Raw genomic sequence first — 24176 nt, 5'->3', positions numbered from 1 at the left:
GGTCATCCATCGCACAACTTGATCTCTACAGCATGGTATCTGATATACCATCTTTAGAAGAGCCCACACCAGTCCTGGGAGCCACTGGGGAAGAAGAAGGACTGATTGAACCAGAGACTGGCACTGCAGCTCAGACTGATTAAGCTTGGGTAAATACATTTTGAAAAAAACAATTGAAAGGGCAAAGTATTATATTTATTACAGGTTTCCAATTTACCCATTGAAAAACAAGTACATGCTTCTTTAACTGTAAGCTGCAGAGATCACCTCACATAACAGAGAGATTAACATTGTGTTCATATTACAGTTTTTTTCAATGCTAAAACACATTTTTTGAAAGCAGGGCTTATTTTCTCAAAACACTAAACACATTCACAAAACCATACACACAAAGTGCAAAACACTTCATATATACTGCAGACTTAAGCACTGCACCCAGAACTACAGAAACACTTACCAAAACCAAACTGTTGCACCAAATGGCACACACTTCATTCATAGTACAAGACATTTTGTAAAACCAACTACACACCATCGTGCTCAAGCACACTGTTTTATGGCGTTTGATATAGAGAATTCTGCAAATAAAGATTGTTCAAGTCTCCAAAATATGTGCAGAAACACAAATATACTGTTGTTATATTTTTACTTTTAAAAAGTGGAAAGTTGAATTGCAAATTGGGTGCAGAGCTGAACATGTGTTTAGAGTTTTGGATATTTGAGCTGAGGTTTTGCTCTTTGAGTGTCAGTTTAAATAATGATGATTTTTGTGTCATTTTAGTGTGCACAACTTGTTTTGATTGTTACACTTACATTACATTACATTGCATTTAGCTGACGCTTTTATCCAAAGTGACTTACAATAAGTGCGTTCGACCAACAAGACACAACCTTGAAGAAAACAGAGTCATATAAGTACATCAGGTTTCATAGAGCAAAACATTTCAAGTGCTACTCAACTAGCTTTAGGTAAGCCAGTCCTTTATTAGTATATAAGTGCTCTGTTAATAGTTCTATTGCTCGAAGTGGAGTTGAAAGAGATACGTTTTCAGTCTGGAAGGTGTGTAAGCTATCTGCTGTCCTGATGTCAATGGGGAGCTCATTCCACCATTTTGGAGCCAGGATAGCAAACCCACGTGTTTTTGCTGATGGGAACTTGGGTCCCCCTCGCAGCGAGGGTGCAGCGAGCCGTTTGGCTGATGCAGAGCGTAGTGCACGCACTGGGGTGTACGGTTTAACCATGTCCTGGATGTACGAAGGGCCAGATCCATTCGCAGCATGGTAAGCAAGTACCAGTGTCTTGAAGTGGATTCTAGCAGTTACCGGAAGCCAGTGAAGGGAGCGGAGGAGCGGCGTGGTGTGGGAGAATTTAGGAAGGTTGAAGACCAGACGAGCCGCTGCATTCTGGATGAGCTGCAGAGGTCGGATGGCACATGCAGGTAGACCAGCCAGGAGGGAGTTGCAGTAGTCTAGGCGTGAGATGGCGAGAGCCTGGACCAGAACCTGAGTCGCTTTCTGTGTCAGCTGGGGACGTATCCTCCTGATGTTGTAAAGCGTGTATCTGCAGCAACGGGTTGTAGCAGCGATGTTTGCAGTGAAGGACAGGTTGTTATCTAGGATCACACCCAGATTCCTTGCAGTCTGAGTCGGGGAAACAACTGAGGTGCCGTGTACTTACATGTTCTTTATATAGATTTGATGTAAAAGAAACAAGTTCAATCAAATAAATATATACACTGTCATTCAGATTGATTAGTACTTCTGTTTATTTTGAGAGGGGACGCCTTTTCCTGGGTAACTGTCTTGGCATCAAGTATACGTATGTTTCTATGTAGAAAAGGAGAGATGGGTACATGTTGATCCCAAACCAGCCTTGCAGTTGCAGTTAGCTGTGATGACTGCACCATCCTTCTTCATCAGTACCCACGGACATGTTGGCGGCAGCCCAATACTCTGAGAATGCAATACCTGAAAAATAAAATACAAAAATATTATTGGATTGTTGACTATTTAGAACCACCTTGTCATATGCTAGGTAGCACATAACAGAAGCTGACAACCAAGAATAGGTTGACAACTTTTGGAATGTAAATATATTGCAATATATAATAAAGCTTTATTTATAAAGCCCTTTTCATAAAGCACGTGTAGCTCAAAGTGCTTTACAATCACAAGTTAAAAATAAACCACGAGAAATTCCCCTCAGATCAGATGTTAAGACCTTTACAGGTACATAGCAACAACATATATATATATATATATAACATTTTAAAAGGTTAAGAGACACGGCGAGGTAAAAGGTATGATAATAAAAATACATAATAAGACACAAGACTAAGTTAATTGATGCAACAATATAAAACCCTATAAAATAAAGTAAACATATAGATATAGGTACAACAAAAATAAAAGCTGGTGTTTAAAAATGTCCACTGAGTTGGCCTCTGATATTTCTTGGTAGCGTAGTGGATAAAAGCAGCCTCACCCATTTTATTTTGGGGGACTTTAGGGATATTTAAAAAGCCAGCTGAAGAGGACCTCACGAAATATTTACTCACTTTTCCAGCTATTACAGCCACATCTCCTTGATATGCAACGCAAACGTCGCGGATCCACCCGGATGTGAACTCTTTATGTGCCTAGAGTCCTTTGTACGCCTTCATTTCCTCCATGGTGTACAATGGAATAGGCGAAAAAACCAGGTAGTTCACGATATCACAGTAGGAAAGTGAAGGCCATGAATTTATATCGGTGCTGTAATCCTTAACGGGAATCAAATAAGGGTCCACCGAACCAATCGACGCACATTTTTCTCTGTAAACGGTCTTATCCTCCGGGTATAGTGATTCGTAGTAGCCTTTCATTTTCGCCATTTTTGAACGCTGCCGCCAGTAGAGTGGTACTCCAAGATGTCTGACGCGAAATCCCGTGACGTCATTAGGAAGCCTCTATTATTGGCTTCCCCTAATTTTTTCCCCACGCCACGCTACTGCATTTTAGTCATGTGATTTTAATTACACAACATTAGAGCTTGTGTTACTGTTAACAAGCTTGTTATAGGCCTACGTTCTTTTCACAAAAATTGTTGTTTGGTTCGGTTAAATAAATAATTTATGTCCATTTATTGAATTTCTTGAAATAAGTGTCATGAATTGCATTACCTGTAGCCAGAGGTAGGCTACCTGACCGGTCTCAACGCTGTGTGTGTCCGTCAGTTTACAAGTAGTTCCAGGCTTCCAGCAAACATCCACTGATAATTTGCGATGTTAACAACCTCATGATAACCTCATATTTTTTAAACTTAGGATCACCTGTGTTTAGTCTAGAAAAAGGTACATGTGTGCATTTTATTATAAAGTTGTGTATATTTACAGACTGTTGCAAAAACTAAGAAGCTTATATATATCGAGCCCGATTGTCGATTTCAAAGGTGTGCTCTAAAATGATATTTATAAATGACTATTATCATTATTATAAGCAAGACAATAAATGGCAAAGATATGTAGAAAATAAACGTATTTAAGATACGTTCATAACTAACGTAACGTGGGAGAAAATACTTTTCTAGAAGATATGTAGAAAATAAACGTATTTGAGATACGTTCATAACAAACGTAACATGGGAGAAAATAAGTTTCTAGCTAAACGTAATTGAGAATGCAGTTTAGTTCTGTGGGAACGTAATTTTTAGGAGACAGGGTTGTGAAAAAGTTGTATGGACACACTTTCCTGAAGTAATCTTCGTAATAACTAGCAAACTAAAGATCATGTACATCCACACATAATCTGAAATAACAACTCATATTTCTCGCATCAAATGACATCAGAACGCATTTTAATGGCCAAACTAACCTTAAAATAGGCATTTTCCACCGAGAATAAAACGAAGGTCAGCCATGTTTTGTTTTTTCTGTGGGGAGAAATTTGAAGTTCACGTGACATAGACGCCAGCCATTGGAAATTAATGGTGAAAAAAAACGTAGGGATCTTACAATTTCAGAGGCGTTTTTGTAGAAATACTACGTACCAAGTTGTGGACCAACGTAGTTATTACACGTTTAGATGTGAGACTGGGTTGTTTTTACAGTCACCATTCACTTAGACAGTGAGAGGGAGGGGCATGATCGGGTTTTGTCCCACATGGCTCAAAACAGCTCAATAGGCACACACTGTAGACACTAATTAGAAGAACACAGACTAAAATAGCAATGTACAGACGAATCAGATGATTAAACATGATCTTAAAATATATTTTATATATATATTTTTTTTTTTTGGTAATCATTATTTGTAATACTTTCTGCTGACACTAGGTGGGGCTGTGTCAAGTGGACAAGGAGAACAACATGAACTACATGTTGCTAAATCCACCGCGGAGAATAAACAGAAGGGCAACCAGGCAACCATGGCAACCACGCTCGGGGGGTCTTCTTCGCTGCTTTTGGTGTATTTTGTGGCGGAAGTGCAGCGCCACTTACAGGCCCGGCATATGTACTACAGCGTCTCCAGCAGCTCGAGCGGTCTCGTGTGAAGGGACACAATTATTGAGCCGTATCCGTGTGAACGGAATACTTTTTTGATATCGAATTCGGTTAGTTTGCGTTCCCGTGTAAATGGGGCCTGAATGCAGGGCCAAAGGCAGATGTTCTGAGTGTGATCACTGTAGAGTCAAGAGACACTTCAGGTAAATAGGGCAACATTCATTTAAAAATTGTCAGATATTACCATGAAATTTCCCCAGTTGATTGAAGTCTACTGACATGTTTTTTGTTATTTATATTCAAATTAGGCAGTATCTTATTCAATATAATTGGCATAAAAATTAAACTCATTATTGGATAAAGCCAGGTTTAAAATATTTGTTTCAGTTTGTAGACATTGAAGGTTTTGGATAAATGTAAATAAATTGTGAATATCCACTTGAAAATCAAATGTATTTTTAGCCAGGCTTTTTAGAATAAGATGATATATAAATAAGTCTATTAATGATGTAGATCCTCAGTAGATCTTTCAAAAATATGGATAGGAATGAAACGTATAAAAAAAAGACACTAAAGCTACTAGTAAAACACTTAAACTAATACATTTTTACTATGAAATTCACCAAGAAGATTATTTATTTTAAGACTATTTTTCAGTTTTTTGTATTGTCATCTTTAAGTATTGTAGCGGGGCATTATACAATGCAAACTTTTGTTGAAATTATGAGATTTCTTCCAACAAATATAGACGAAGTTAGTCAAATAAACTATTTTTGATGTTTTATTTCAACTATTCTGAACAAAGGCATGTCATAGAAGCAAAATACCCCACAAATTACATTTATGTCATGATGCTTATGTAAGACCACTAAATGAGCTGGTTTTATACTTCATTCATCACAGACATAAAGTAGTTAAAAGTAAAAGTAAGGAAATAATCAGGTGAAGAATGTACAGTTCAATTTGACTTTTATTCGTTGGTAAAAGGAAGACTTGAAGCAGCAAGATCTGATGAAAAACTTGGACAAGGCACTGTCTCTAGATTTACAAAATTATGACTCAGCCCTTTTTTAATTCAAGACAAAATATTGAGAAGCATCTTTTAATACATTTCTTTTTCAGACATGACTCGGGTACAAAGTACACTTGATTCTTCAAAGAAGGCAGTCAATACACGGTGCTTCAGGTATAACATACAGTGCAGCATTATAAAAGTAACTGTTGAAGGCATGGAGAGCTATTTAAAATAGCAACAACTGCATTTTATCTCATGGCACATACACAAACTAGACCACGCAATGGGCGAGAATACTGAGTATCAAAATGCATATCGGTACAAATGACAATAACATTAAAAAAAATCTAAAATACATTTACTTTAAACTCGCAAAATAATGTAAATAAATCTTTGAAACACTAATTTCTAAAAAAATCCGACAACAAGCAAACCCCTTAATATTTCTGAAGCCGAAACGAATCAGGAGAAATGCTGAAAGAAATTATGTACATTTGTAGGCAAAATGTTTAGGCCTGGTTTGATATTTCCCTTCATGGTATTTTGCCTGTCTTTAGCAACATGCCATGGACAGTTTTCTCGAGCTTCTGGCTGTTCATTGGTCCTGTCCCAGGCTCTGGGGTGTTGCTTGTTCCTGCAGCAGAGAGCTGTTCAATTACAAAAAATACTGTTTTCAGAATCCTGTTCCTTCACAATCAAAACTTTTAAATTTGACAAGTACTTCTAGGTTTTATAATACAAAAATATCCTCAGTGGTGTCTGCTTTCCACCTCAAAATTATATCACTTCTGCCAAATCCAAATTACAAAATACACAAATCAGTATATCAAACATGCATGCAATGGAAATCATGTCCAGAAAGCTTTCTTGACTCATTGGTTTTCCAGTGCATGTATAATGAAATTATTTAACTCTATGCATTAGATTCTATGAAAACAAAAGCCAACTTGACTTGTAACGACTACAGTGTGATTCCTTATGCTGTACGGGTTATATCTATGCATTCTGATTATCAAACAACATCCTCACTGATAAGCAGTATTAAAACATAAAAGCATAGCAATACAACTACGGTAAAACTCTTAAAGAGACAGTGAAATCAACTTCAAATGATGTTTTTAATTGAATGCTGACTAAATGTATTGGCACTGAATAACAGCAACATAGAGTTGCAAACTGACTGTTCAGAAATGTAAAAACAGACAAAATAATTTAAATGGTATCGATTTTTAATATCTCGTTGGGGTGTAAATACTGAATGATTTGTAACAGTAGGCAGATCCAGAATACACTCAAATTATAAATTGGCAAAAAATAATACTGCTCTAAAAATGCTCCACATAAACACATAACAGTGCGTTTGGGTTTAAACTCTGAGCATCAGATCATAATAAAATCCAGCTTGCTGTGAAGAACCGTTGCATGTGTGCAGCAGGAACATGTCGACAGGGTTAGAGACCACTCAGAAAGAGGGACTGGTCTCTGAGCCTTTTATTTTGAAATCATGATACAAAAAGGCGACAGAAATATATAAAGAAATTTAAAATGCTAACTCAATGTGTCATGAAATGAGGCGTGAGCACATTAATCAAATGCTACATAAACCCCTTGTGAGGAATGTACTAATACAATACAGTATGTCCCTTTTCAACCAGTGACTTGCCTAAATTCAAAGTTAGGAATGATAACAAATGGAGTATTTTCCCGATCCATGTTTGTACACTGTGCTGTGCTTGTGCAACCATGTCATGATGTGGATCTGATTTATTTGGGCAGGGGGGAACAGCTCGTGTGAGGCAGGACTGCAGTCCAGCTGTGTGGGCTTTAGCGGCGCTGAGCGAGCGCATCACATGCACTCGAACTCGTCGATGCGCTGCTTGGTGTTTCCTGAGCGGATCTGTCTGAGGGTCTTGTACTTGTCTCGCCCCGCCTTCATGTTCTCCGCGTGGATCATGTCGTTCACCGTCTTCTTGCTCTCATCCCGAGCGTTGGCCAACTCTGAGCTCAGAGCCTGAAAACACAGTCACCACAGAATTAAAACAGCTCACAGGAGGGTGTCAAAAGAGCACAAGGGCCCAATGGGCTAATGTTTTTACTGATCTGACCAAAAGTCCATTTTCGTTTTTCTCAGAATTCTGACTTAATTGCAGAATTCGGGTAGATTTAAAAAATAAAAATCACATATTTCCCTTATGATCCTCCATATATAATAAACACACAATACTCTTTAGAAAATCAATACAATATGACGGATTCACCCTCTGGGTCTACTTTAAGAGAAATGCAAGCGTCCCCTAAAGTGCATTTATATTTCCTACTTACAAATCATCACATACACCCATCACAACACGGGTGTATGTGAATGTTCCGTATAATCATGTATGAGATATGAGGGAGGACTTACGAGTAGATGTTTCTGCAGGCGCTCGTTCTTCTCGGCCTCGGTCATGCGCTCCTCCTCGCTCCGGTCCTGGAACGCCACCTCCGCCCCGAACTCGGCGCTGGCCTCGGCGCTGCTCTCGTCGTTCTCCTCGTCCTCGTTCTCCTCGTTCAGGGGCTCCTGAATGTGAACCACCATCACTTTGCTTTTCAGCTCTTCTTTGGTCTTCTCCAGGTCCTCCTGCACCATGACGGCCTGAGAGAAGAGAGACAGAGCCAATTAGGTCATTTATAAGGCTGGCTAACATTTTGACAGAGAGTGTATGGATAGAAATGTGTTGAGAGTCCAAAATACTAACAACAAGTCATTCTGATTCTACACACTACACACTCAAAGCCACACAAATTAAAAACCCTCTAACCAATGTTTTTGGGATACATTTCTCTGTGGGTCCAACAATGATTTTCCTAATAATTGCCTATGGAGCAGCTTCAGGCTCGATACTTTCACAAGTAATAGTTTTAAAATTCTCTATTTTCTGGCTTTGATAGAGACGCTCTTAAGTATTAATTTAATCCCCCCAGGCTTTGAAAATAAGATTTGATATGTTTTCGATTTGGTGGCATTACCCTTTAAATCTGCTGAAAAAATGACTGACGAAATGTAACTGACCAGAGTTCCATAAGCAGCTAGGAATCAGAGCCTATTCTGAGTAAGACTGGAAATTTGAACTGGAACTAAAGTGTTTGCCAAAAAGGCACAACATGGAAACCACCACTTAACATAGCATTCTTTTAAAAGGCAGGATATCATATTAGCGCAATAGAGTTATGGCAGGATTTCCTTAACTTGAAGACAGCCGTCACCCCCCCCAAACAGCATGAGTCACACTGCTCAAAAGAATGTCAGGGCTGGGCTGGCACACATTGGTCTTTACCAAAAAAGACAAGAGGGAAGCTGTGAACTTCAACCCCTCCCCCAGAAACACACCACAACAAGGCCTCAGGAATGTCTGCCCCTCACCGTGCCACCAGGGAGGGGGAGGGGTGGGGGACACCGTCAGCAACACTGAGCTCAGTTTGAATGCCAATATAGCTGACCACCAAACACAGGTTCCTTTAACTTCTATTTGTGATGCCATTTGGCTTCACAAAAAGCAGTGCTGCAACTCGTTAATTCACTTTTACCTTTTTCAAAATGGGCCCTACTATGTTTTTGGGGGTTTCCCATATAAGTTGTATAGTTTTTGTGCATGTTAAGGGTCTGCAAAGGCTAAAATCCCAAAGTTCCCTCAAGAGGGAGTTTCTCTCCCACAAAATATATTTAACCAGTGAATCATCACAGTAACCTAGCTGTCGTTCTCACTTCTCACCACACGATGGCCATAACACATATTTAGAGGGCAAGAGGGGAAGGAAGAAGACATGTGTCTGTGTAACTGTAACTACCTATTAACGCTGCTAAGTCTACACTATCTTTTCATGTCATGAGTAGGGTTGGGTACCGAGAACCGGTTCCGGTTTGGAACCAGTTCCAACATTTCGATTCCAACGGCATCATTTAGAAATGTGAATTTCGGTTCCGCTTTTCGATGCATGAGGAAATGTTTCTCGCCGCTCTCCGTAGCCTACTGTATGACTGCGGTGGGGCGGGAAATGTAGCGTTGTACCTACACTTTCTACAGCGTAACCATGTTCGCCTAGGGCGCCAGATCTGTGGAGGCGCTGCACTGACAGCTCTGGGAGGGAAAACAAATGTTTTGACCGTTGGGGCTCATCCTAATTTTCCCCGAGTCGTTCTCCCAAAGTATATTTCATTTCTGCGGGAATCACTGTGCATTCATTATATTTTAATCTTTTTGAGGCTAGTATTTGGCAGGTAATGCAGACGTATTCACCTGTAAACGCACACTGAACGACATACATGCACATTTACCATTTACCTCACTGTATACAAAAGTAACTGTTGATACTAATAATAAACAGGAATTATATTTGCAAAGTAGCCTACTTTGTTTCCAAAAAAACGTGTTTCACTCCTGTCGGTTGGGGGGGGGGGCCTCATCTCACAATGTTGCTTGGGGCCCCAAGTTGGCCAGGGGCGGCCCTGCTCCTTTGTACCTTAAAGGTGGGGTAGGTAATTTTGGAGAAACCAGCTCGAGATCGCTATCATTTGAAAATACACAACCGGGAAAAATCTCCCACTTCCTCACAGAGCCCCTCCTCCAACACACACATGAACGCGCACATGACCAATGAGGGCACGAGATAAGTTTGTGCACAGATGGAAGGCTGACAGGCAGGTAGGCCATCCAGTTACTTTAGCCGGGCCGGCTCAGATGATTGGTCGTGCTTTTTACAGTACTACGGCTTACACAGATGAATTTTCTTTATGGATTTTTTGTCAAAGCACTTAAGATATTATTTGCTATCGGGATGTTAAGAGCATTCCATGGAACATAACAAGACCCGGCGCCAGAACAAATTTAAAGGGAGGGCATATGATTTTCATGGGAGGGCACACAAAACCGTCACGTGCTGCGGGCCTGCGGCACAATATATATCAAACAGCAAGTTCAACAGCATTGCGTAAAGACGCACACTTATCGCAAATACATACACCAATAAAGGGCAACATAGAAACCACTTTGAAACATTGTGTGCGTGGCAGCACAAACACTGGTAAATCACGAGCAAGGCACACTGGTTACGGATGGCAGCTTCCTCATCGCTGCACTCGGAGAGAAATAGTAGAAACGGAGACGATTAACTGTTTAGCCCACCTTGGGCATGGTTTATTTTCCTATGCACTGCCTGACTCGGACATGCTGTGGAGTGAATCGAGTCAACTCTGAGAGGGAGTTGGTTGACAGCTAAAAAAGCTATAATATCAACGACAGCTGACACGTAATAACGGCTCCGTGCAGCTGATCTGCACCAAAGTACTAATTTCCTTATTTGTTTCCTCGCGTATCTGTCTCTCTCTCTCCACAAACTCTCACATGAAATGTGTTCTTTTGATGCGGCATGCCTTAGCAGTCTTTTATCAGTCTGTAATGCGTGTTTCCAGTCGCAAAAACCTTTGACAGTAAAAGCTGCATCAGATGAAGACGTATTGACTTTAAACTGTCTACAGGGGAAACAAAAGGCTGCGTCTGCTTTTAACGAATATTCAAGCCATGGTCTGTTGTGTACCATGCAGCGGCAAAAGTGCGCTTCTTTCCTGAAAACAATCTCCCTGGATAACGATCCAGCTTCACCTGGTTGGGTTTATTAACCCCAAGATCATCGCTAACTAAGCCCCGGGGTTTGCCGAGGTCAAGCTTGTGACATTAAGGCGTGCTGCTGCAACGGCAGGTGCAGCACCATCGGCTGCAGTTCTTTCATCGCTATTTCGTTTTAATAAATCCTTAGACCTTTTGAGCCAATTTTTTATGTCCATTGTGTAATGCAAACAGAAATGGGAGTCTACAGAATGCACAATAAACAAATCCAGAATAGGCGGCAGAGTGTGACGCTGTGATTGGTCTAAATGGGGACGAATCACAAATCACAGACACATGCATTTATTTGACGTAGCCTGCGATTTTTTTTTGTTTGTTCTGACATCACATACATCGTAGCATAAAAGTTCACAGTTTATTTATAATTAAAAAAAATTTAAAAAAAATATTTTTTTAGAAATAATAAAAAACGTGTTTATTGGGGGAGGGCAGGAATGTCAAATGGGAGGGCCTGGCCCTCCCACGGCGCCGGGCATGAATATAACAACAAGTGTATCTCGAGCCGGTTTCTCAAACTTACCTACCCCACCTTTAATGTTGCAGTCATTGTAATAAAAAAAAAAGAATAATATTGGGTTACCACAAAAAGTAGGGTTACAGATCATACCTTCTGTTGCCACTCCACTGCCTCATCCTCCTTCTTTTTCTTGGCATCCTCCAGGAGGGAGATCTTCGAAGTCAGGTCGGCCAACTCTGTCGCCTAAAAGGACATTTTCTTTGAGATATTTGAAATATTTGAAGCATTGGAACACATTTAATTGAAATCGGGAAAAAAAGCCTTACATATTTCTAGTTTCAATTCCTATGGTTAGACTATTATTGTTTTGTGTTAACTGACCAGGTGTTCCTGGTTCTTCATCTGGTTCTCTGACTGCTGCAGCAGGGCTGACTTGGCGTCCTCGGCGCTCTTCAGATCGTTCTCCAGACGTCCAGCCTCCTGCTGAGCGCTCTTCCTCTCCACCTCCAGCTCCAGAGCCCTGTGCGTCTGCTCCTCCAACTCTGTGCACACACACACGAACAGAGGAACACTAAAGGTCAGCATCATGTCAGAAATAAACCATTTGATTACAGTGCACACACAATCCTTTCTTTAAATCTCACAGTAACCCACCTTCTTGGGCTTTTTTCGTCTGCTCCTCGATCTGCCTTAATCTCTCCATCAGGTCCTCCTTTTCCTTTTCAATCTTTTCCTTTTCTTTTTCGGCAACTTCTCGTTTCCTCTTTTCATTCTCCAGAAGAGCTCTAGTTGTAGTCAACATAAACAAAAGGTATTCAATTATACAGAAATGATGATCATATGAGCAGAGGACCACCATATTATACACAGGGTATTTATATATATATACTCATCTACACATAACCAGCAAAGACCTGAGCCTCTTATTGACATTTTAAAAGCAGGCCATATAGGTCTGTAACAAACTGTGGTGATTACATTTGGTACATTTTCAGTTGAAGGGTATTTCCTGATTTTTCAAAATGGCTTCTAAGGTAGCACAGTGTACTGTCGCAGACAACAGTTTGTATCCCTTACCTCTCCATCTTCTTGTGATTCTTCTCCTCCCTGGCCTGAGCCTTCATCTGCTGCACTTCAATAGTGTCAGGTTTGCGGCGGCGCATGTACAGCTCATGGTTTCCCATGCAAAGAGCCAGGATGCGCTTGTTGATGCGCAGCCTCGGAGCGTAGAATACAAAGTCCTAAAACACACGTTACAGATTTGTATTAGTAGGAGTAATGCATAGACAGGTGATTTATACATTGCTCATATTAAGGGTTTACATACAGGAGCTTTCTTGTCAATTGGTTTAATGACAAACTTCTTGTCATTGAAGGAAATGTTCCTGATTTCACTCCAAGGGAATCCAATTTTGGGCGTCATTCTGTTGAAGACAATGCAAATATAACATTTCTGGGTCAGATGCATTACATTTAAAACGTGAAACTCACTGATAATGCTAATCACTTGCGTGTATGTGGAATCACTTACTTGTCATTCTGTTCATAAATGTTAAGCCCCAAAGCGTCCACTCCCAACCACAGCTCCGTTCCTTTCTTATTCTTGATGTTGAAATAGTTGACTCCATACATCTCCAGATCTTGAGCGATCTTCAGATACTCCATCATGGACTCCTCTCTGTGGAAAACAAAGTGCTTGTGTTGCTATAACAGTTTCAAAAATCACACAAAACGCAAGATCTCCAGCCCATATAAAGGGAATTGCCTTTCCATGATATTAACAGTTTGGACACAATGTCAAGAACGACCCTTTTACCTTCCCAGAGACAAGACATAGCTGAGATCATGTGTTAGCTAACAACAGCATGGTATGTTGATGTGTATTCGGGTGTTTGCTATCCCAACACTTCACTGTTAAGGTTTCCTAAACACCCTGCCAACTGGCAATACTTGGTTCAGTTTAAAGAAAAAAGGTATCAGTGAAAGCTGTAGATTACACGCTTGGCATTTTACAGTGAACTGCTTTCAGCAAAGATGTCTTCTTCAATCATGTAGTGTTCACTTGTGTGTGAGCTGTTACCTCATCATGCTCTTGTGTTCTTCGTGCCACACTTGAATCCTCTCCTCCCATTGGTCCTTGTTGAGCTTGTGTTGGTCCAAAACTCTGAAAATCAAGACATCCAAGTGTCAGAAGTCATGCAGAGAAACACATCTTGTGCCAAGACACTGGGCGAAAGGTGACATTTATCCTGTGGAGACGGTGACATAAACCTGTGTTACCTCTGAGGGAGCAGCTGTTCACCGGACAGATAGCCTGGGGTGTGCACTTCCTTGTTGTAGTCAGCATACTTGGCCTGCACGGCGTAGGAGGCCAGGAGCACTGCTGTCTCTGGAGGGCAGTAGATGTCGTCATTTAGGATTCCCTCCTTCACCTGCAGGAAGAACAGCCGCTGCGTGGCGTCCTGGATTAACTCCTCTGTCACATCCTCGGGGAAGAACTTGGCACGGAACTTAAAAAGCAGCGGGCTTTCCTTCCTCACATCCTGGGCTGTCACCTTAAATTAAACGGGACACAGGTGAGGTTTAACTTCTGTTAACAGAATCAGGTAAAGCAAAGTAGTTCAATTTTGACAAAGAATGTCAGAACTGTGTTAGCTACCTTCTTATTGAGCTTGAGCCATGTAGAGAAACCCTTTGTATCCTGGTATTGGAGTCCAAAGTACCAAACCTCTCGCAGACCGATGGTCTTAACAACCTGAAAATATAACAGCAGAAGTATTCATGATGGGCCTCCTCACCAGAACATGAGTACACTGTTCTATAACAGGTCTATGAACCACAGGCAACAGGTGCAGTTAGTTTAATTCACACTATCAAACATCCAACACAAAGACAGCAAAGAAACGTGTTTTGTGTGAACTAGGAACCTCCTAACCCTTCATGGGACAACAATATACAAACAAATGCATTCAAAATGTTACATTATGAATGCATTTTGTTGTACTTTATCGTTATTGCAGTAAAATATGCAATGTGTTGTTTATATGGCAGTAAATGTACTGCATTGACTGTAATAATTGTTATATCCTTAATAATAAGTTATACAACTATTTGGGTAATAGGTACATATAACTTAAGCACGTGTTTGTCTCATTAGAAAGCATAACACTGGTGACAAGTTATCACTTTTTCATACCTGGTCAAAGAGTTGTTTCCCCGTTGTGTTTGGCTGGATGGCGAACTCCAGTTCAGCATCCATCGTGGTGACTCTTACACTGATCTGAGGGGAAAAACATCCAAGAGATGAACACTTTTATACACGATAACTCTATACACAGTACACAGCATTGTAGTTCAAGTGAACGTATCCCACATAAATCATGGTGTTATTGTGAATCTCTTGAACAGAGATTTTTCTGACTTTTGTTTCCAAACTAATGACCAACGTATAAATGATGTTTGAGCATTTAGCCTTTAATAAAACAAAAGAAGAACCATGTTTCTTTACTTACATTTACAATGAATAGAATTTGAAAATGTCCCACAGTTGCCACCTAGTGGTAGTAGACCAGAATTCAATCTACAGATTGCCACAAAGAATGTATAAAGGTTGCATCATGATTTATGATTCTACTTATTTTAAAATGAGCTGTTGGGAAGGTTTGAAATAAACCTGGCTTTGCACAAGCAGCAAAGGTGCACCCACCCACAACCATCAGTGCACACACTCACGCAGTACTGTGAGCACTCAGCCGACCACACCAGCGTCACATTCAAAACAAATCATTTGATGTGTGTATTCATTATGAACAAACACGTGTCTCAGGGTCCCGCAGCGTGTGGGACCAAAGTGCCAATCAGACTCTGTCTCAGTATAGAATGTATCTACAGGAAGTAACCACATCCTCTGGTGGCTGCGAGGCACTGCTGCTGAACACTGAGCTCTCATGAGAGTCGCCTACATCCTGTCGTGTATCAAGCAACTTGTCAGATTTCTGGTAAGCTTGAATAGAATGTGTTAGGTAGGTTTACCCTCTTCAGGTACTATGTTACAGCCAGTTCATTAACAGAGGCCTTTCTTATTGAATGGACTGTTAGTATATTAAAAAGAGGGATATGTTGAGTACTATATGAATATATGTAACCTTAAAGTCCCTTGCCCGGAGAATAAACTCATTCTGTAATGAGTAAACTGGCAGTGTAGGCATTTTTCATTTTCTCTGTCCTCTAGATGAAAAACGGCAAACATGTCTGTGGGGAAATAACTGCAGGCTGAGGCCGGCGCTGAACAACAATGGCATGCATTATTTCCCAGTTGCGGGGCTGATTAGAGTTGCGTTCTTTCCCATACATGTCAGCAGGACCCCATTTACTGCTCAGGATACTTGCCCCTCTTGTCACTTCCTGTCATCACCAGCAGAAAGAGCTGTAGCCAGACCTAGAACCTGGGCCTGAACTCTGAGACAGATGCCTCGAGTCATCGAGACATACCACTCTTTAAACTTCTGTGAACATGTTTTCATTAGTGTAGATAAGAGTTCAGTTCGTGACCACCCTGTTGTTTCATTTCCTCTGTCAGTGTGACTAGTTCTACATAAAAAGGAACTGCACTCGTACATGTTCTGCCTGGTTAGGGTGTGTCTCTCATGGCCTGAATTCAAAAACACTTACATGTAACACACTATTATTAGCACATGCTCTAAAACCCCCTCCCAGGCCCACGTGTCAAGTTTCCATGACATATTCTTAACTTTGTTTTATCACAGCAGGACCATTAACAGCTTTTACAAAGGTACAACTATGTATATTATCATGCATATCTCAAATCCACTGACTGCGTGAAACTTTGGGTTATTGTATTACATCAAGGGGTTAGGTAGGTCTTCAAATTGGCTATCGTCTATTTGTCTGGCAGTAGGTTTACGGAAAACATGTCAAGCCAAATTGAATTAAACTTGGCGAAAGTGTGTAGCATGGACCAAGGAGGAGACAATTACGATGACATTGGAAGAAAGGGCATTTGCTGCAGTCATATAGTGCTGCAATCATTAGAGATATGTGTTCACAACTGGGCATTTGGCCATAACCATAATCAAAAGTAACCTTTTCGACCAACAGCAGGCTGACATTGCACATATCTGCATTCATTCATTCACTTGCATGGATTTGGACGCAGGTCAACAATGCATTAAATCCATATTATCAAGAAGAAGGCAAATGAAGTTAGACCTAATATCAGTATAATTACAACTGATTAGTATTGGTACTAGTTGTAATGCTGAACACTAAACCAATGAATCAACAGAGATAAAACTCAGTATATATTATTTCTCAGTAGTGTACCACTTTGTTTTATATGATAGAGCTATCAAGAATAACGCAAAAATGGAGAAGTAAACCCACATGGGAACTGGGAAACATCCATTGTTACCTTATTAGTTAGAGGAAGCAAAACCACTGGAACTGATAGAGAGGGTTCGGTTCAAGCAGTACAGCCCAGGGCATGGCAAGTGTTATAAGAACAGTCTAAAATAACACTTTTTTTACTCAGATGTTCAAAATTCATATGCATGTGAACTTCCGCTTTTCATTCAAAAACAATGTTACAGGAAGGACATTAAGCATACAAATGTTCTCTGGAAATCCTTCATGTCCCGGCATTCAGTCACGCCCCTTACATTCCCATCCCAGTGCTATCTGTGTGTGCTGCTCACAATCAAAGCCATGACGACATGAAGATACCGCAAAGTGGTTTCAGTAGCAAGAGAATTGTTGGCTCGGGAGCATCCTTATGTATGTGGATGCTGACAGAATTCGTAAGTAGGATGGTCAATATCTAGTACTATACTAATTTGACTCCACAAACAATACAAGGCAAGATTCATGCGAGAGGTCAGCTGAGCTTATTAGCACAGGCCATGCATTTAAAGGCTATCTGATTTGTGGCACATATATAACAAGTTTCTATACACAACGGTTGCTATATCTGAGTCATACTTCTGAGTAATGCTATGCACAACAGTCGTACAAGGTCAGCAACTACGCTTAACATCTCTTAACAATGGATCCACCCTGGTTACCACAGCAACCATGCTACTGACATCTACCACCACCCTATCCACAGCCTGTCTGAAAGACGATGTGTGGATTTTAGAGGCTACAAAATAATGATCCACTTAGGAGACAAAATAAATGAAAGGTTTAAGGAGGTGGAACAGTTGTGTCAGAATTTGTTTACAGGCTAGGTACAGATATTTCCACTCTAACCTTGTCACATAGTTAACAGCTATGCAGTGATGCGAAGCTGTTAATGTGCAGTGATGAACACATCTGTGAGAGGCCCAGCATAACAGCCCTCATTGCTTGCAGCTAATAATGAAAAGAAAATCATGTGGAAAGACAATAAGCATGATTATGTCCTCAGAATCCAATATACAGAGAATCCTCTCTGATACATAGCCTGTGCTGGTGGGCCTTGAAGGATAACATAGAAGAATCAGGTTGGGTGACAGGAAGAGGGAGGATGTAGAAGAGGAGTGTTCTCCCTAACCAGGGGAACAGTAAACACAAAGGGCAAAGGGTCTTTTATAACCGTTTCCCACGACCACTTTAAAAAAAACAATTAAATGTCAAGAATTCTAAAGTAGCTTTCTAAAAAATGTGTGGTAGAGGGCGCTGTTTCATCCTTTCCAATCTTCTATATCCTTTGGATGTATTCTTACATCATGGGTGTTCTCTCTATTGTAGAGCTTTTGGGCCTGTCATTTCATAATATTCCCCAAGGCTTGAATTGGCCCGGTCCGCGCCAATTTCCCAGGTTTTTTAAAAATCATTTTGATAAAGACCCTAAAATAGTCTGTCAAGAAAAAAGGACAGAACACTAGAATAAGGGAGAATTTTGCTCATAATTGATGCTGACATTTGGTAGGACAAGGCACATTTCGGAGATTGTGTCTCATGCACTAACGAGAACTCAGTTAACATTACCTTGTGATCAAAAAATGTGTAATCTGGATCAAGGCCAAAAATGCTGCCGTGACTTGGGGTTCCGATCTGTTTGCCAGCACACTTAGGTTCTACTACTCCTGGCCTTATTGACTATGTTGCCTGGGCTGCTCTGGGTGATGACATATTGCCTTCCTTCTGACCTGCTGCCCTGCATTTGTTTGCTAATCGTGCCTGCCATCATGTTGCCAACTGTAAGCCTCCTAATGACCAAGTAAGGACCGTTTTATCCGGACTGGTTGTGACTGCCAACTCTGCCTTTGGGTTCAAATCAAACCTTTTGGTCACAGCCATACACAAAAATATGTAGACCCAAAAAAAAGGAAGACTATATTCTCAATAAATTCCTGCAGTCCCATCAACACGATGTCCACTGGCAACAGTTCTCTCAATGCAGACATATTAACAGTACAATAGCCTCCAACTATATTTGTGTAGTAATGACTTAACACACAATGTTTACCAAACAAGACATCTAGTGATCAAACCACAGGCTATTCTGTTAGCAGTATGAAGTGATGCAATATTATGTTGGCTAATGCTTTCGCTAATGACCTGCTTATGATTTTATTTAGTTACGTAATGTTCACAGTTTACATTTCGCTGTCTTGAAGGTTGTACCAGACACTTTTATTATCATAACATAGGGGCCATTGTCCATTAAAGTTGGGTGTAGGACTGCCATCAGTCATTTTGGTCTTACAATTGATTTAGTTATTTAGTCAATATGTTGATGTTAAGCTTTATATGCTGAATGACTGATTTCCAAGAAACGTATGAGAATATCTCTGGTATACTTCCGATTTAAAAGTGGTTCTCTTGCCATTTCTTTGTAGAGAAACACACTTTTACATATCTGTGTTTTAGCTCAACAAATGGATTATTTGACAAACCGTATAAATGGAGATGATTTCAAATAAACACAGACAACAAGGTGAACACGTCTTTTCAATCCGAAAACAACTACAGAATAAGATATAAAACAGAGGATAATTACATGAGATACAAAAATGAGTAACAACAAGGAACTTACTTTTAGAAGTCAGATTTTCTCACAACCTCATAACAGTAAATATTGAACTATTTGTGTAAAGACCCCAGAACTTTTGATTGTAGTTTGTCCAGCAGCTCTGCCTCTACACACTGTTAATCTGCTCTGCTATGTACACTACACACTCTTGTAATCCTCTGCTTGCATACCGCTGGGTCTTTCCATTGACCATTTCTCCATAGCCACACTTGTTAATAGTTTGGTCCTCCAAACAAGAAAACGGCTTCTGTCGTGAATTCAACAAAACGGACAAAAATGGTAAGTTATAGGCTCAAGTTCTGTGTGCTAGTTTCTGTTGATAAAAATGTGTTTACAGTTAATATAATGAACTTAATTAAACAGTTGGGAACAATGAAGAACTGGTTACAAAACAAGCTGGTTCTCTGCTGTAGGCTACTTCAACTAAAATGCTCCTATTGTTCAAACAGCAAGAAGGAAAATAAGAGAAACTGTTACTGTTGTCAAGGCCTGTTCAGCATTTCAGTCTGTGAACTGGAAAAAAACGCTTTATAACAACATTTGGTCATTTCTAACAATACAACTAAACAGAAAACGTTTAAAGGCTTTTAAAGTAATTATGGCAAAATGGCAGATTTAAGGGGTAACTTTAAGTATATTGGGTGTGCTTTGTTAGAAGATTATGAGATGCAGAAACACGTCACAGCTACATCTAAAAAATATAAAAGCAAAACGAATACCCACTAAATGAAAAATACCACTGACAATCAGAGAGTTAAACACTTTTTGTACAATCTAATGTGGAGCATGGCATCAGAGGACCTGCTAGAGGAAAGCAGGGAGGAGAACAGCTACACTGTGATGTGAAAGTCCTTATAAGGCTGCAGGCAAGGAAATTAGCAGAGAGGAACTGATGTAAGAGCAGAAACCTTGAGTCACAACATGACTTCCTTTGGAAGCCTAAGCACTGCCGAGAGGAGTCCAGAAAAGTCAGGGTTTCGCAATAATAATTGCTTTTGTGAAATGTCAAGACTTGTGTAGTTAACACTGAATAGATCGCCAAAACAGCTGATGGAAAACGATTTTCTAAGCCATGAAATGTACTCCTCGAGCTGGCTTGCTGTGGGTGTGACTACAAATCTGGGAAACAACTTTCCCTGGGTGCCGAGTGAGCTCTGGATCATTTTCTGGATCAGTGTGTGAAGCTTCCTTCTTTCATACGCCTTGCATCATCACATGACGGTGACAAAAGATGTACTCAAGGAAAACAGACCACTAATGAAAATGTCTGGGTGTGATGACTTAGCAGCATATAGTCTGATGTATTTAGGCTTTGCTGCATCATGTACAAAAGTGACAATATAACCACACCTTATTTTATATTTTTACATTGGAAACACATCATAAGCTGCCCATATTGAATATAAGAATTGTTGTCTAAAAGATATCCCACAATCCTTTTTGGTCACGTTATTGTCCCTGTTTGTTTAGAAAACGTCAATGCTTCCTCTTGAACATGTATTCTGTCCACTACTGGTTTCCTCTTTTCAAACTCTTTATTTTGTACAGGCAAATATCTCTGCTATACAGCTGCACTGTCCCTGTGCTTGTGAACAGATCGTGACTGACAAACAGATTCTGTAGAGGTCATTGGGGTCCCAGCTGTTACTTCAGTAGCTGCTACACACTGCTACAGGCCACTACTCTGGTGTTGTTGAGGCTACAAGCATTCCTCTGAAAGATTTAGACCAAAGACTGACACTGAGCTAAGGGCTTAAAACACATATAAAGATTATATAAACACAGGGAAAAAAGGAACAATGTAATGCTATTCAATGTAGGCGCGGTGCGAAATGTCTGACCCTCGCCGTTCCAGGAGACTGAATACTGTTCTGATCCATTTTGTTTCAGTGCTAAAATGAACCCAATTATTGCTAATAACTCATTAATAATAATCACTTGCCCCACAAGGATAATTTGACTTACACAAAGTTTAAGTCATATTATCCTGTAAAGTTTATTTTTAAATGATGATATGATTATAGGGATTGCTCTTTAAAGATACACTTTAAATGCCAGGATGCTATGACATTTGTTCAGGTTGACAGATGGAAAAAAGATTGAGGAAGTACTAGCAGAAAGAATGCTGCAGGATGAAAGCAGCCATAGCCCTCCTTACCATTTGTACTCGTACTTTGGAAGTGCAAGAGTTCACAAGTTAAGGTGAATGATGTCAACAGTGATAACATACACATGTATGCAAGTTTGAACAATTACGCTGTTACTAAAAATAACCTAGCGTCACATCGCTCAAAATGATGAGTTTTTTTATAATGGGGATGAATTGTGAGTTTAAGGCATATACCCAGGGAGTAATAATCTGAAGCGGCTCCATTGAAAATGAAAACTAATAAAGTGACTTCATGAATTGCAGCGTTTACCCTGTCATCTAAATGGCTTTGTACTTCATCTAATGGCCCATGAGTGACTCTTAATGTTCTTTTTATTATCAGAGTGTGCATGTGGTTATCACATCTCCGAGCAGACTGTGGATGAGAAGGACTGCACACAGATTTCACTCTCTATTTTATCTTAATTCAAAAAGCATTATGCTGAGTCAAAGCCTAACTGTTGCTTTCATAAGGGGCGAACCATGCAATGAGTTAGACATCACTTTCACTTCTGTGTGTCACTGGTGAAGGCCTAAACCGGAAACATTGAGCTTTTCCTGTTCTGATGCTGTTTGAATTAAACAAAGAGACATCCCTGTGTGCGGCCATCCTTCTCTTTGTTCAAAGATACACCAGAAAAAATCTATAAATCTATGGGTGCTTCTTCATTTAGTATCACAGGACAGAGAAACGTTACTCCTAATAGTACCATAAAGGCATACTAGTTCTTAGAGGCTCCCTTTTTGCCCCCTCCCTGTTGTACGTTTGCCTCCATTTGCTCCACGTTTGGGCAGCACAGCTGGCGTGAATGACAGTTCAAATCCCTCCTTGTACTGAAAAGGAGGCCTAGCTAGTTTGCTACTGCAGGACACACAGCGGCTTCCGCTCAAAGCCGATTCTCTAAATGAAATTTCGGTCTCTATATTTGTGTAAAGAGGCTTATAGTTACGTTACAACGTGTCGCATTGAGCCCAAAAGACTGAATGAATTATGTGATTAAACGCGCTACATTTTAATGAACAAACAGGCGGGAGCGCGCACGGGCACACACATAACGGAAAGTACCCCGTTATTCCTCGGGTGAGTCTGAAGGGATGTAAATGGTGCTAAAATGCTCTAATATGTAACAGAAATGCAATTAGGCTTATTTGAAGGCTAATACACTATATTAAGTAGCATATTAGTGTCAAACAATGAGTCACAACTCTTTTTTTCTTGCGATAATGGAGACAGAAACAGAACAAATACGGCAGTTTTCACATGATAGGGTTATAGCAGTTTTCATTCTTACCGTCTTCGGCATCTTTCCTTTCTTCTACGTCCGGTTCACGTTTGATAAAAAAGTTAATAAATCAGACGAGCAGCGGAAAACTTTTTCCCATCAGAACAACGGCGCCAATCTAACGCCTTCCGGTCGCGAGGACACAATCGTTACTTCTAGCTTTACAACGAGGGACTATTTTCAACCTTACTGGCGTATGAGTCTTTTTTTCTTTGTTTAGCCTTAAAGTGAAATGGACTGGAGCTTGATTTCCTGCTAACGGTACCCCAGACTGCAAGACCACACCCAGGCCGATGACAGGACAGCGGCCAGCCAGACAGAAAGAGAGGCTTCAGGCCGGCTGACTCCGCCTCAGCAGCCGCATCATCATGGCTGCAGTGCTGCCTCTACTGCAGACAAAAAGTATTTCTAAAAAGACGATAGAATTGTAGTTAGGAGGACATTTGTATACACTTTAAAGGTGATGGAATTGATACAAGTATTGTTTTCTTTTTTTTAATTCAAATGTCACATTCACACGAAGAAATAGATTGACTAAACCAAATGTTGCACATTTGTACTTAGAAGTACAACAATATGGCACCGGTATGATATATTTAAAAAAAAAGAAGGGAATCAAAAACCAAATGTGTATTTGATGAATATTTTACTCGTAATGTAACCTTTTGTTTTTATCACTATTTTCTTTATATTTATTTCTTTGTATATTTGTTTATTCTGTATAGAACCTGTGAACTCCTGATTTTGTGCGTATTGTTTGAATAAAGGAAACATACAAAAATAAAAATACTGCAGCGAAAAAACTAACAAGCATTCTTTCTTTCACTACATAAAATGTATTCCATTAAAATTACAAATTACCTTTACTTCTAAACACGTTTTCTTTACTCTGAAATTAATTTATATAATATGCTATACTTTTTTCATTGTAATGTGCCTGTGTTTAATATATGTTACTTATTTTAAACCAATAATATTTTTTGGACCACTTAGCAATTATGCCAGTTTTTAAAGCATAAATAATTGAATTGAACAGTAAAAAAAAAAACTTAGCTAAGCATCACAATATAAAATAAATGTAACCTGATATTTA

General features: G+C 40.0%; 1 protein-coding gene across 2 annotated transcripts; it reads right to left on the bottom strand.

Moving 5' to 3' along the window:
• Positions 1-5433: 5433 nt before the first annotated feature.
• Positions 5434-23397, bottom strand: LOC117552940 (moesin-like). Of its 2 annotated transcripts, XM_034226652.1 has the most exons (13): positions 23093-23397; positions 14813-14896; positions 14276-14371; positions 13897-14171; positions 13697-13780; positions 13148-13294; positions 12944-13040; positions 12694-12857; positions 12271-12401; positions 11998-12158; positions 11767-11859; positions 7901-8131; positions 5434-7507 (listed from the first exon to the last, which is right to left on the bottom strand). In XM_034226652.1, exons 1-13 carry the CDS (start codon positions 23102-23104, stop codon positions 7343-7345), a joined length of 1740 nt encoding a protein of 579 aa, XP_034082543.1. In that variant the 5' UTR covers positions 23105-23397; the 3' UTR covers positions 5434-7342. The 2 variants fall into 2 exon arrangements, with proteins under 2 accessions (XP_034082543.1, XP_034082544.1); XM_034226653.1 differs by lacking the exons at positions 13897-14171; positions 14276-14371; positions 23093-23397 and having other exon boundaries at positions 14813-14871.
• Between the last annotated feature and the right edge of the window lie 779 nt (positions 23398-24176).

Source organism: Gymnodraco acuticeps, unplaced genomic scaffold (genome assembly GCF_902827175.1).
Source record: "Gymnodraco acuticeps unplaced genomic scaffold, fGymAcu1.1, whole genome shotgun sequence".
Lineage (NCBI taxonomy): Eukaryota > Metazoa > Chordata > Actinopteri > Perciformes > Bathydraconidae > Gymnodraco > Gymnodraco acuticeps.
Note: the sequence above shows the minus strand (reverse complement) of the source record. Positions and strands in the feature narration are given on the sequence as shown.